The sequence below is a fragment of the Citrus sinensis genome, chromosome 1, assembly GCF_022201045.2.
Source record: "Citrus sinensis cultivar Valencia sweet orange chromosome 1, DVS_A1.0, whole genome shotgun sequence".
NCBI classification, from domain to species: domain Eukaryota; kingdom Viridiplantae; phylum Streptophyta; class Magnoliopsida; order Sapindales; family Rutaceae; genus Citrus; species Citrus sinensis.
Genome location: NC_068556.1, coordinates 17,207,811 through 17,221,618, shown reverse-complemented (window position 1 = coordinate 17,221,618; position 13,808 = coordinate 17,207,811). Strand labels below are relative to the sequence as shown.

Below are 13,808 nucleotides of genomic sequence, written 5' to 3'. Positions count from 1 at the left end.
ACGTGTAGACAACTCAGCAGAAGTGAACACTGAAAGGATGAAGGCTGGATTCTGGTTGAAATTGAAACTTTGGCTGCAGTACAGTTAAGATATTTTCCGCTCTGCTTTTACCTGCACATACAACTGATTGAAGATTTTATCATACATTTTTTAATGAATGGTGTCAGCATCAGGAACTGTGATGGACACTTCAAGTTTATTTTGAGACAAAAATTAGAAGCAACCACAATTAGAATGTAGAAAACACTTTATATTATGATTATAGTTTAGGCAGCTGCATACTATCAAATCTATTGTGGAGGAAAAAAAAACTTTTATATGAAATTAGATCAATAATTAAAGGTTGAAGTTATTGGGGAAGAAGAAAAAACTTACATCAAACTCAATCAGGGCTAATCAAATTCTGTAAGGATAAAGTTGAACGCCATACTGCTCCTTATCCTTGAATTCCCGTAGCTTTTGTCTCAGCTCTGGCTGAGGCCACCAGCAATCGAATTTGTTTAAGCTCTTTATGCACTAGAGCTGTTCAGGAACCCTTTTCAAGTAAGCACAAGGGTTGATAAGCAAGCATTCTAGTTTTGGCATGGCCCCAGTCCCCATAGTCCACTCCTCTAGCCATAGTATTGATTTCATGTGCAATACCTTAAGCCTTGGAAAAGCATCAGAACCACAAGTCAGCTTTCTACCTGAATACGAGTTTTGCTTCAATTTGAGCACTTGAAGAAGCGGCAGCTTTTCTAGTGTCGACATGGGATCATCCATTAGGTTAGTATTAGAAAAACTCAAGTGGGTTAGACTATGAGGAAATAGGTATTCAGCAAGGATGATTTTGGAGATCCGTGGCATCTTGCTTTCATTCACCAACTTCAATGACTCGAGGCAACTCAATCTGCAAATATTTTGGGACAACAAAAATTGATAATAACTTAAATCTCCCCGAATCCGGAGATTTCGGAGATTAGGTAGTCTGCCCAATATATCTTCAGTACAGCAGCAAGGATGCAAGGCTGAAATGAAATTGAGATTTTCCAGAGAGCCGCAATATTTTCCTGGATGCGCAGGAAGTGTGATTGACCCAAAATTTAGATGCCTGAGTTTGTTCATCTTCCAAAATTCATCTGTTGTATGATCTATATAGCTAAAGAGCATGTCTAGGGTGTAAAGGTTCAGAAGATTGCTTAATAATGATGAAGGCAGGATTTTGAGGGAAGGGATATTCAACTTTAAATATCTCAAAAGAAATAAATTTTCAATTCCGGATGGATATTGGATGAGAACAAGAGATCCCAAGTCCAATACTCTGAGAAGTTTGAACATTCTGCAAATTTTCTCCCAATCTATTGGGTCAAGGTGGTCTCTTTTTGAAGTGAAGTACAACAAAGAATGCATGTGCGAGTCATAATCATCTAAGCAAGCAAAATTACTCTGTTTTTCAAAAACGTTGATCGGTTTGACATTCTTTCGTGATTTACCTTCTGGATCCATGAATGAGAAAAAGATAAATTCTGCCTTGAAAGCCACTGCTAACAACACAGGACGGCAACGACCACGAACAGAGCATGTGTTGATAGTGCCTCCAGCTCTTCTCTTCCTTGCATCAACAAAGCCTCTATTGATTAGTTGCTCTACGTACTTCCCAGCAGTTGCCTCACTGTTGTCTGGAATGAAACCTGTTGATGCGAGATTCTGGTTGCCTTCTCTACCAAGACCAAGACCTCTACTCGACCAACTCTACCACGACCAGGATCTCTCCTTGTAAGGTTTTTTCTCCAAAAGTTCCTGCGTACACAGAAGCAGGTCAGAGTACGCCGGTTGTTTTCCCGGCGTAAACCCTCCGACGCTCAAGTTAGATATGAAGGTTCTGGGAATGTTTGCCACGAATCTTATGGCTTCTCTTTAGTTTCAGTTCTTAAAGCTCTCTTTTCTTAGTTGCAATCTCAAAAAATCTAACCCTTTTACCTTCGTTGGCTACCTTTTTATAGGCCACTTCTGAACTCGGGCCTTCCCTCCATTCGCACTCGTTATCCGCCCACCTCTCGAAATTGGATGCCCCATTTCCGCAGTCGTGGGTGGTTGTGTGGCCTTCGTGCCTTGATTCTCGGACTGGAGAGCACGCCTCGCCAACTGTCGTTGACCGGGTCTCCTCGACTCAACCCTTAGCAGGAATGAAGCAGGAATGGCTCTATGCTTCCAATAGGAGATTGGCCTCGTGGATTACGTGCTCGTGGATGAGCAAGATATTCCTGCTCCTGCTCCCCCGGATACCAAACTCTTACAAGATATACCTGCTTGAGGAACCCTGTTATCAGATGTCTGCTCATCACTGCTGGTCTTCGTCGAAGCATATCCCACAAACACCGGTCCCCCAGTTTCTGGTGTTGGGTAACGCAGTAAGTCGACAGTAGAAACTTGACAGTCCTTGCTTGCGCGGGATAGGAAAAAGGCTGCCAAGAGTCGTGTCGTATTTAATTACGGACGAGTTGATGTGGCGGAAATCTACCCCTCTATTTGAATTTCAAACCAACGATTACGAGACCCTTGGGATTCGGTGCTGTTAAATGCCGGCAACCCAAGAGTTCACTCTCCATTAGGAAAACCCACAACCTTCTCTTAAAGGAAAATTTGTCGTTTTCTCCATCTCGTTCCCTGTCTCTCTCTGGCAAAGAAGCTCCGGCATAAAAGCCTCCATCCCTGTCCTTCTCCGACTGAACCACTACTTCAGGTATTACTTCTATCTCATCGATCTCGGATAGCTGTAGATAATTTCTTTTCTCTTTGCTTTGCTTAGGTAGTAGTTGGTGGTGTTCTGGTTATTGCTTAGGGAATGTCGAAAGGTAAAGAGAAAGTCGTTGAGATTGATGACGACGGGCTAGATTTCTTACCTAATCTGCTCACCGATCCTGCCTTTGACCCCGGGATCCCCTTAGAACCCATTAGGTCTGGTGTTGGTACTAGCGCTACGAGGATGTCCCCCCAAACAACCTCCTCAAGCGGAAATAGTGGTGAGGAGGGATCTTCCGATTCAGAAAACACCTTGAGTGGGGATGGGGAAGGTGATTCTGGTGAGGCGTCCCCATCAGGAACATTACAACCAGAAGGGCGGAGTACAGTAGGAGGTAGAGCCTTGTCGCGGGATTATGCCATTGATTACATGACGTGCACGACCACATTTGACGAGCTCAATGACCTCCGACTTAGGTATAGTATTCCTGGTGAAATATCTCTTAAGATCCCAGGAAAAAAGGATACACCTAGCCGGCCTCCTAGGGGATACGTTACCTTGTTTCTGGAGAGCTTTAAGTATGGGCTGAGGTGTCCCTTGCAACCCTACTTTGCCCAGATACTTAACGGGCTAAATCTGGCTCCTGGTCAGCTGAATCCCAACGGGTGGAGAGTGCTCTCTAGTCTGTTCATATTGTGGGACAGATGTTGCCAAAGCGAGCCCACGGTTGATGAGGTGAAGCACCTGTACCAGCTAAAGAGCAGCCCCAAAGATGCCGGCTGGTACTACTTCCAATCTAGTACCAAGAGCAGGAAACCCATAACTGATCTTCCAACTGGTGGAAGTGGGACTTGGAAGAGGAAATTCCTTTTTGTTGGGGGTACTTGGGGTCAAGTTGCACAAATAGACGGAAAGGACTATCGCGTCCCACCCCGTTTCACGGTCCCAGGTTGACTGCTCGCTTTAGATGTCTTGTATCCAAAATTGTTCTCGCTTTACTGATTTGTCTCTAACCAAGTGTCTGTTTGTGTTGCAAGTTCTTGGGGTGTTCACTTTCCGCTCAAACCTGACCAGCTCAAACGGATCGAGGCTGTACTAGTCAATTCTTGCTCGAGCCGAGAGCTGATAACTACTTATAACCTACTCGAGTCTTGTTTGGTGTCCCCCGGCCATAAGATGGAGGATGTTGTGATTGAGGCTCTGACTCGGAAGCGTCCTCGACCTCAAACTGCGAAGAGGGACCAGAGCAAGGACGCTCCCACTGCGAAGCGGGTTAACATTGTGCAACAAGTTCCTCCCTTGAAGACTCTACCTCCTCTTCCTGCCAAAGTCGGAGAAACTAGTAGAGCAGCCACTGATCCTGCTTCCTCTTCTCCTCCTGTCGGACCTAGATCTCGTTTATCTGACAGCCAAGCAGAACACTTGGCCCCATATCTCAACGAGCTTTCCAAACTCGTGAGCAAGAAGGACCTGGAGGACTTTGATGGCTGCACCTTAGGCGAGCTGGTGGGAGCCATGCAGTATAGCGCTTTCCATCTCAGCTGTATGACCACCTACTATAAGGCCAAGGTTGGCCGTTATGACAGGAAGATGAAGGAGGACATTCAGTCGGCGATGACCAGAGCTGACGATGCCGAGAAGAAAGTAGGGGAGCTGAATGTCGAGAACCTGAAGCTGATAGAGCAAGAATCTCTTACTCAAGCAAAAGCCATTACCTTCGAGGAAGAGCTGACCAAGGTCAAGGAGGATCTTCAAAGGCAGAAGGCTATGTATGAGGCTCAGCTCGAATCTCTCCGCGATTCCCACCGAGTTCAGGTCGAGAACTTAGAGAATTAAGCCGACAACCAGTACGACCAGGGACTTCGGCATTCCTATCGTTGCATCATGGCCGTCCTCGGGAAGCAGCATCCTGATCTAAAGATGGATGACCTTGCAGCTGGTGTTGCTCAACACATGGACGAGGAGGCGGCCAAGGAAGATGCCGAAGGGGTAGAGCCAATCGTGATTGATGAGGAAAACTCTCATCCTCGTGCAATCCCTGCTGATGTTGGCGAGGCGAGCACCCCCCCAGACACACTGGTGATACCCCCTGCACCTGAGGAGGTCCAACCAACCGATGCTGCTCGGCTAACTGATCTGCCATCTTCTTGAACATGTTTCTTGTGTTGTAATGGACAGCTTTGTTGGCTATTGATAAATTAATGAAAACTATTTTTGATTACTTTCTTGCATTTGTATTCACAAGTTATTTTTACGTTTGAGAGTCTGCTCGCCTTCGCTTGGTCGAACAGGCTCTGGCTTAGCATATGGTCTTGCTACATGACTTGGGATTCTGCTCGCCTTTGCTCGGTCGAGTAAATCCTGGCATGCTTGGCTTCCGGTCTCGCCATAAACAGGCTTTGAGACTTAGTGAGCCTTCACATGCCTTTGAAAATATTTCGATGCTTGGGGATTCTGCTCGCCTTCGCGTGGTCGAGCAGATCTTGGCATGCTTGGCTTCTGGTCTCGCCATAAATAGGCTTTAAGACTCGGTGAGCCTTTGCATGCCTTAGAAAATATTTCGATGCTTGGGGATTCTGCTCGCCTTCGCGTGGTCGAGCAGATCCTGGTACGCTTGGCTTCTGTCTCGCCATAAAACAGGCTTTGAGACTTGGTGAGCCTTCGCATGCCTTAGAAAATATTTCGATGCTTGGGGATTCTGCTCGCCTTCGTGCGGTCGAGCAGATCCTGGCACGCTTGGCTTCTGTCTCGCCATAAAACAGGCTTTGAGACTTGGTGAGCCTTTGCATGCCTTAGAAAATATTTCGATGCTTGGGATTCTGCTCGCCTTCGTGCGGTCGAGCAGATCCTGGCACGCTTGGCTTCTGTCTCGCCATAAAACAGGCTTTGAGACTTGGTAAGCCTTTGCATGCCTTAGAAAATTCTTCAATGCTTGGGATTCTGCTCGCCTTCGTGCGGTCGAGCAGATCCTGGCACGCTTGGCTTCTGTCTCGCCATAAAACAAGCTTTGAGACTTGGTGAGCCTTTGCATGCCTTAGAATTTTTCACAGTTTCAAGTGAATGAAATTCCTCAACGTTCCATTAATTGCAGGATTAAATCTTACATGAAATTGTTTTGACATAAAAAATAAAAGACAACGAGCACGGGCAGAAATAGCTTTAATATGTGAATAAGTCTTACTGGAAGTATTTTTGGAGGTGTACTGCGTTCCATGGGCGTTTCACCTTGTGGCCGTCCGTGTGAACCAGCTTGTAAGCTCCGGGTCCCACTATCTGCTTGACCCTATATGGCCCTTCCCAGTTCGGTCCCAGAACTCCTTGAGTCGAGTCTTTGGTGCTCTGATTCACTCTTCTCAGTACCCGTCTCCGACCTGAAATTGCCGTACATTCACTTTCTGGTTATAATAACGAGCAACCCTTTGCTGGTAAATGGCTGATCGTTCTGCTGCTTGCTCCCTCTTTTCCATTAGCATATCTAGATTCAGGCACATCTGCTCGTTGTTCTCCTGTTCATTGAAATGTTCTGTCCGGTTCGTGGTCGTTAATATCTCGACTGGTACGACCGCTTCATGTCCGAAGGCCAAGGCAAACGGTGTCTCCCCAATTGCTGTCTTATGGGTTGTCCTGTATGCCCATAGAACACCTGACAGCTCATCAACCCATGCACCCTTTTTTGCCCCAAGCCTGGTTTTCAAAAGCCTCTTGATGGTCTTATTGGCTGCTTCTACTTGTCCATTCGATTGAGTGTGAGCAGGCGAGCAATACTTCAGCTCTATCCCTAGGTTCTGGCAGAAATCCCTGAAGCTGTGATTATCGAACTGCCTGCCATTATCCGTTACCAAGGCATATGGGATCCCATATCGACAGACCAGGTTTCTCCACACAAAGTCTGTTGTTTTCTTCTCTGTGATCCTGCTAAAGGCTTCTACCTCTATCCACTTCGTGAAGTAGTCTATAGCAACTATTGCATGTGTTGCTGCTCCTCGTCCCTTTGGCAACGGGCCGATCAGATCAATTCCCCATTGAGCAAATGGCCAAGGGGAGGCCATGGAGGTGAGCTTCTCTGATGGTTGGTTGGAGAAACTTGCAAAACTCTGGCAGCTTACACAGCTCCTGGTCTTCCCTTGCGCATCCTGGTGCATTTTCGGCTAGAAATATCCCTGCCTTAGAACCTTATGGGCCAAGAATCTCCCACCAGAATGATTTCCGTAAATTCCTTCATGTACTTCTCTCAGTACGTAATCTGCGTCGTCCTCATCCAAACATCGAAGGAAAGGTAGTGTATATCTTTGCCGATACAATACCCCATCAATCATCGTGTATCTCGAGGCATGGGCTCTAATCTTCCGAGCTCGCAGCTTATCTGGTGGCAATACCCCGTCTTTAAGGTATGAAATTATCGGGTCCATCCACGAGCATTTTTTTTCTATCCGCAGCACCCCCAAATTCTGCTCGATACTCGGGCTGGACTTCACCTCCAGAGGGATCGACTTTGGCATTTTTGGGTCTGCTACCGCTGCCATCCTGGCCAAAATATTTGCTCGACTATTCTGCTCCTTGGGGATTTGTACCACCTCCACAACTTCAAATTTCCCCATCATCTGCCTGACTATCTTCAGGTACTGCTTCATCTTCTCCTCTCTCAGTTGAAATTTTTCACTGACATGATTCGCAACCAGCTGGGAATCAGTTCTGATCTTCACTCTATCTGCTTTCACGACCTTAGCCAATTCCAAACCTGCTATCAAGGCTTCATACTCTGCCTGGTTATTTGTGGCTGTGAATTCTAACTTTACAGCATAAGAGATCTCCTCCCCCTCTGGGCCTTCCAAGACAATCCCTGTTCCTGATCCCTACTCCCTTGATGACCCATCTACAGACCTTTGCCATACTTGAGCTTCGCTACTGTCTGTAACTACATCTCGTTGGTCCAAACATACTTCGGGCTCTGTGAATTCTGCTACGAAATCGTCCATTGCCTGAGCCTTTATCGCTGCTCGAGGTTTGTAGTCTATGTCGAACTCACTCAGCTCTATAGCCCACTAGACGAGCTGACCAAAAGCATCTGGCTTGTGCAAAGTTTGACGCAATGGCTGGTTTGTTATTACCGAGACTGGGAATGCTTGAAAGTATGGCCTCAGCTTCCGAGCAGCAACCACAAGGGCAAGCGCCCATTTTTCCAACGGTGGGTATCTGGTCTCAGCGTCGAGCAGGGCCTTGCTGGTGTAGTATATTGGATACTAAACCCCTTCTTCCTCTCTCGCCAGAACAGAACTTGTGGCCCGATCTGATATCGCCAAATACAAAATAACTTATCCCCATCCCTCGGTGTGGACAGCAGAGGTGCTAGCTGCAAGTACTGCTTCAAGTTCTAGAAGGCGTCCTCGCATTCTGGGGTCCACTCTGTTTTCTTTCCCCTCCTTATCACTTGAAAGAATGGTTGACACTTATCTGTAGCCTTGGATATGAATCTGCTCAACACCGCCAACCTCCCCGTGAGGCTTTGCACCTCCTTCAGGCTACGAGGAGACCTCATCTGCACGATCGCCTGGATCTTCTCGGGATTTGCTTCAATCCCCCTATGGCTCACCATGAATCCAAGGAATTTCCCTGACTCGACCCCAAAAGCACACTTTTCCGGGTTGAGCTTCATCTTATACTTCCTCAAAAGCCCGAATGTCTCCTCGAGGTGTCCGACATGTTCCTTCGGGATTTTCGACTTGGTTATCATGTCGTCCACGTACACCTCCATGGTTCTCCCGATCAATGGCTTAAAGACTTTGTTCACCAGCCTCTGGTATGTGGCCCCAGCATTTTTAAGACCAAATGGCATTACCCTGTAACAGAACAAGCCCTGGTTAGTAATGAAAGTCGTGGTCTCCTGATCCTGCTCGTACATGGGGATCTGGTTATATCCCGAGAATGCATCCATGAAGCTAAGCAGGCCGTGTCCAGCAGTTGAATCTACTAGCTGATCGATCTTTGGTAAAGGAAAGCTGTCTTTTGGGCACGCCTTATTAAAATCTGTGAAATCTACACACATCCTCCACTTGCCATTTGCCTTCTTTACCAACACCACATTCGATATCCACTCAGGGTAATTGACTTCCCGAATGAACCCTGCTCTCAAGAGCTTCTTCACCTCGCCATTTATAGCCTCATATCTCTCCTGGTTGAAGCACCTCCTTTTCTGCCTTACTGCTCGAGCACCTTTCTTTATTGCCAGCTTATGGCATGCTACCTCAGGATCAATCCCTGGCATGTCTTCATGTGTCCAAGAAAACACATCTGCATGAGCCTGTAAGCATTTCACCAACTCCTGCTTCAGCTCTTCCTTAAGTCTCGACCCGATTCTGATCATCTTTCCCGGATTCTCTGGTCCCAAGCTTACTGTCTCCAGCTCCTCTACAGGTTCTTGTCTGCTATTCTTGTTTTCCACTCAGGTATCCAGGGATGTTATCTGCATTGCTTCCCTTGCTGCCGAGGAGTAGCAGCTTCTTGCGATTCTCTGGTCTCCTCGTACCACTCCAACTACCCCATTCACCCGGTACTTGAGACCCAAATAATGGTTGGACAGTACCGCTTTGCTCATCCTTAGAAATGGCCGACCTAGGATCATCTGGTAAGGACCTTCTTCATCCACCACCACAAAGTCCAGTATCATTGTCCTTTCTGTCGGGGAGCTCCCAATCGTGATAGGCAGCTCGACCACGCCCAGAGGGACTAGTTTTCCTCCTCCGAACCCCTTCAAGGAGGTATTGGTGTACTCCAACTTCTGGTCTGCTATTCTCATCTCCTCCAAAGTTGACTTAAATAACACATCAACTGAGCTCCCTGTATCAATCAATATTCGGTCAAACTTCTTGCTAGCGACAGTAGCCTTGATGACTAAAGCATCCTCGTGGGGGTATAGAATCCCTTCCTCATCTTCATCCGTCCCCATGATTGGCACTTGCCTGACCCTTGCTCGTTTGGCTGCTGGGATGTTAAAGAATACCTCTTTACTGGTCATGGCGTATCTAGCATAATTCTTCCTCAATCTGTTGGAATCTCCGGCCAATGTTGGGCCCCCAGCTATCACCCTTACTGTAGGCTGCTCACGCCTCAAGTTCATGTCACTCTGCTCCCCTTCACTTGTCGAGGCTACCATTGGGAAGGTCCCATCTATAAACTCATCCAGGTACCGATTTCTCACCAAATCTTCAACCTGGGTCTTGAGATCTCAGCATTCTGCTGTGGTATGGCCATGAGTGCCATGGAACTTACAATAGCGTCCCCTATCTCTCCTGCTGGGTAGTTTTATTATTGGGACAGGGAGATACAGCAACCCTCGGTCCTTTATGGCCTCGTACACCTCGTCCAGGGACATCTTCAAGGAAGTATACCGCCCATAGTCCTGGTTCTGGTCGATCAGGTGCACTACCATTTCTCTATTTGCTCCGTTCTGAGCTGGAGGCGGTGGCAGCACTTCTGGTCTACTCCCTCTATTACCGTGGGGGTGTTGATGAAGACCACCATATGCCGAGTCATGCCTTCTCCAAGGCTCCCTAGCTGGGGAACGAGGAGGTTGCACCCTACTGCGTTGATACTGTGGTGGCCTCTGATGAGGCTGGTAAGCAGTTACCCGACCTTCTGCTCCACTACCTGAGGCATGGTGGTCCCTCCTCCTTATCGGCTCATTCCCTGGTAATGCTTTCTTCTCTTTCTTTCCCAACCCTTATAACTGGTCTATCTTGATCCGTGCTGCCTTTTCCTCTTCAATCTCAATGTCCTTCTTAGCCTGCTCGTATGCGGCTGCATACGTCTGACTAACTGGGCTTCTCAAATTGTACCACAGTCTTCCTATCTTCACCCTTTCTTTCAGTCCCTTTAATGCCTGAGGATGGTTGAAGGCTCCCAAATCGAGGACAACACGATGAAACCTCTTGATGAATTCCCGAAGGGTTTCTTGTTCCCCCTGCTTCATGTTTTTCAACTTCATCATGTCATCTTCTGGTGCCATTGCCCCACGAAACTGCTCTGCAAATTCCTGGCACATCTGCTCGAAGGTTTTAATGCTCCCCCGAGGAAGTTTCCTGTACCACTCGCGTGCACCTCCCTCAAGGGATAGTGGGAACACCCTGCACCTTTGGGATTGAGATAATCCTTGTACCCCGGTTATGTCGTTGAAGCGCTCTATGTGCACCAGCGGATCAATTCGTCCCGAATATCTAAGGTCTGGGAGGCGGAAATCTCTCGGAATAACTGGCCTCATGATCTCTGCTCCGTCCAGCATTATCCTCCAACCAGGAGCTCTGCTCCTTCCTTGCATGTCGTCAATTATCTGCGCTAGTCTGCGCACTTCCTCCTCCAGCTGCACTGCACGCCCAGGGTCACATGCTGCAACTTGATCCCGCTCTTGCTCTACATCATGCACGTGTCGCCTCAACTCAGTTTCCTCTGCATTCGTCACCCCGTCGTCCTCGTCAAAAATCTGTCTTGCCGGGGATTGCTCTTCCTCTTTATGAAATTCCCCCCGCAGAGGTATGTTACCTCTCTCACCACCAAATCTTCCGGTGGTTTGACTTCTCCTCGTACTACCGGGACCTGGTGTCACTCCACCACCTCTCACCCTTTCCTCCTGGGTTCCCCTTCGTTCACTCCGCAACTCATGTAGGATGGTTGTCAGGGTCTCCATCTGCTTTTCCATTCGTTCCATCCGGTCGAACATGGCTTTTTCCCGTGCTTCACTAGCTATCTCCCTCAGCGTCACGAAATCATTAATACTCATATCACCCCCTTGTGCACTACTTCCTCCTGTCTCCATTGCCTTTCCACTTGCTTCACTCCTCTTCTTGTTATTAACAGAAGCTTTTTTATCAGCTCCCCACAGACAGCGCCAAAATGTTGATGCGAGATTCTGGTTGTCTTCTCTACCAAGACCAGGACCTCTGCTCGACCAACTCTACCACGACCAGGATCTCTCCTCGTAAGGTTTCTTCTCTAAAAGTTCCTGCGTACACAGAAGCAGGTCAGAGTACGCCGGTTGTTTTCCCGGCGTAAACCCTCCGACGCTCAAATCAGATATGAAGGTTCTAGGAATGTTTGCCACGAATCTTATGGCTTCTCTTTAGTTTCAGTTCTTAAAGCTCTCTTTTCTTAGTTGCAATCTCAAAAAATCTAACCATTTTACCTTCGTTGGCTACCTTTTTATAGGCCACTTCTGAACTCGGGCCTTCCCTCCATTCGCGCTCGTTATCCTCCCACCTCTCGAAAGTGGATGCCCTATTTCCGTAGTCGTGGGTGGTTGCGTGACCTCCGTGCCTTGATTCTCAGACTGGAGAGCACGCCTCGCCAACTGTCGTTGACCGGGTCTCCTTGACTCAACCTTTAGCAGGAATGAAGCAGGAATGGCTCTATGCTTCCAACAAGAGATTGGCCTCGTGGATGACGTGCTCGTGGATGAGCAGGATTTTCCTGCTCCTGCTCCCCCGGATACCAGACTCTTACAAGATATACCTGCTCGAGGAACCCTGTTATCAGATGTCTGCTCATCACTGCTGGTCTTCGTCGAAGCATATCCCACAAACAAAACCTTCAGCTATCCACAACTGATATAACTGCCTGGTGGATATCTCTAGGTGTGCGGGAAACAATGATAAGTAGAGAAAACAAAGTTTCAAGTGAAAAGGTAGCTTGCAACATACGAAGGTTAGATTCCCAGTGGGTATATTGAATACTTCCTCTATATTTTCTTCTAATGAGATGCTTCCATGATATAAGATGAGGAAAGGCCATCCTTGGTATGTAGCTCTCAATGGTCCTCCAGTGGGCACTAAATCAAGCCGAATGTTCTCTCTGTCTTCGAGCTGAAATGAGGTGATCATCTTAATTTGAGTGAGTGTTATTAATACTCTACTTCCATTCTGATTATCCGGAAGGATTTCTTGAACAACATCCAATACATTTGTGCTCCACACATCATCAAGCACAATCAAATACCGCTTAGTCATTAGATATTCACCAAGAATAATTTTTTTCATTTCGTAATCTTTATCCTTTATTTTACTAAACATAGAAAAAGGCAAAAGAATCACAGCAACGATATCTAATATTTGGTCAGGGTCATAGTGATAAGGCGCTGGAATCCAAGCGAGATAATCAAAATAATGCTTCATATAACTGCTATTGTATGCCTCCGCAGTGAAAGCCGTCTTGTCCAACCCAATGCTATCGAGTATGGCCACCACCGAAAGCTGAGTTGGTCCCTCGATCAATAGATCTAACAACTCCTCCATTCTATCATCTAGGCCCACCGTGTTCCTATTCTTATAAGATGAAGATGCAGGAAAATAACATGATTCAGCTTCAACACTTCTGAACTCATCAATCATTTCGGAATCGATGTGCTTAAGTTGTTAAACTCGTTGCTTAATCTCAGTGATTCTGCTTTGGAGTCCTTGCAGAGCATCACAAATGTCCTTGCTGTATCTGCTTTGACTCTTTTGTTGAGTGATGCTGTTGATGAATGTGTCAATCACCTTCTCAGATTCACGGTCGCCAGATCTGGGTTTTCAATTTCCTCCTCCGCCATTTTTTCGAACAGAAGGCAGGAGATATCATATTCAAATTCCCTCAGCCAAGAAGTAACGATTTCGGTCTGGGCATGAAGGTTCTGAATAGGTTGTTTCGCAGCATTAAGCAACGTGACTTCTTCACCAGCTAACACCCTTCTCAGCCTCTCTGAAAATAGTCTAAAGTTGATGTCCATATCTCCTCCTCCCTCAGATCCACCCTGAAATCTGTCCAAGAGCATGCAAAGAAATAATTAAAAGGAAAATATGCTTTAAAGCTCTCAATTCAAACATTAGTGCTGGCTCCAATACCTCCCTTCTCTTAGCTAGTTCTCCAGTCAAGAAGTTGAATCAAGATCGTTGACTCTCAAATTAGAATAGATCAAGGCATAATCTTACAATACTCTCGTCTTCCATATGTTGTAAAAAGAATAAAGCAGAGAAAAATAAACAGGACATCAATTATTTAATAATTTATGCTGTGGAAAAATGCAAAATCATGTATGGTGTGTTAAATTTATTGCGAGACTTGC

At 46.7% G+C, this 13,808-nt stretch overlaps 1 protein-coding gene across 1 annotated transcript; it reads right to left on the bottom strand.

The window, feature by feature from the left end:
* Positions 1 to 368: 368 nt before the first annotated feature.
* On the bottom strand, positions 369 to 13,808 carry LOC107175657 (probable disease resistance protein RF9). Its single transcript, XM_052442867.1, has 3 exons — positions 13,588 to 13,808; positions 12,297 to 13,503; positions 369 to 1,670 (listed from the first exon to the last, which is right to left on the bottom strand). Exons 2-3 carry the CDS (start codon positions 13,093 to 13,095, stop codon positions 517 to 519), a joined length of 1,953 nt encoding a protein of 650 aa, XP_052298827.1. The 5' UTR covers positions 13,096 to 13,503; positions 13,588 to 13,808; the 3' UTR covers positions 369 to 516.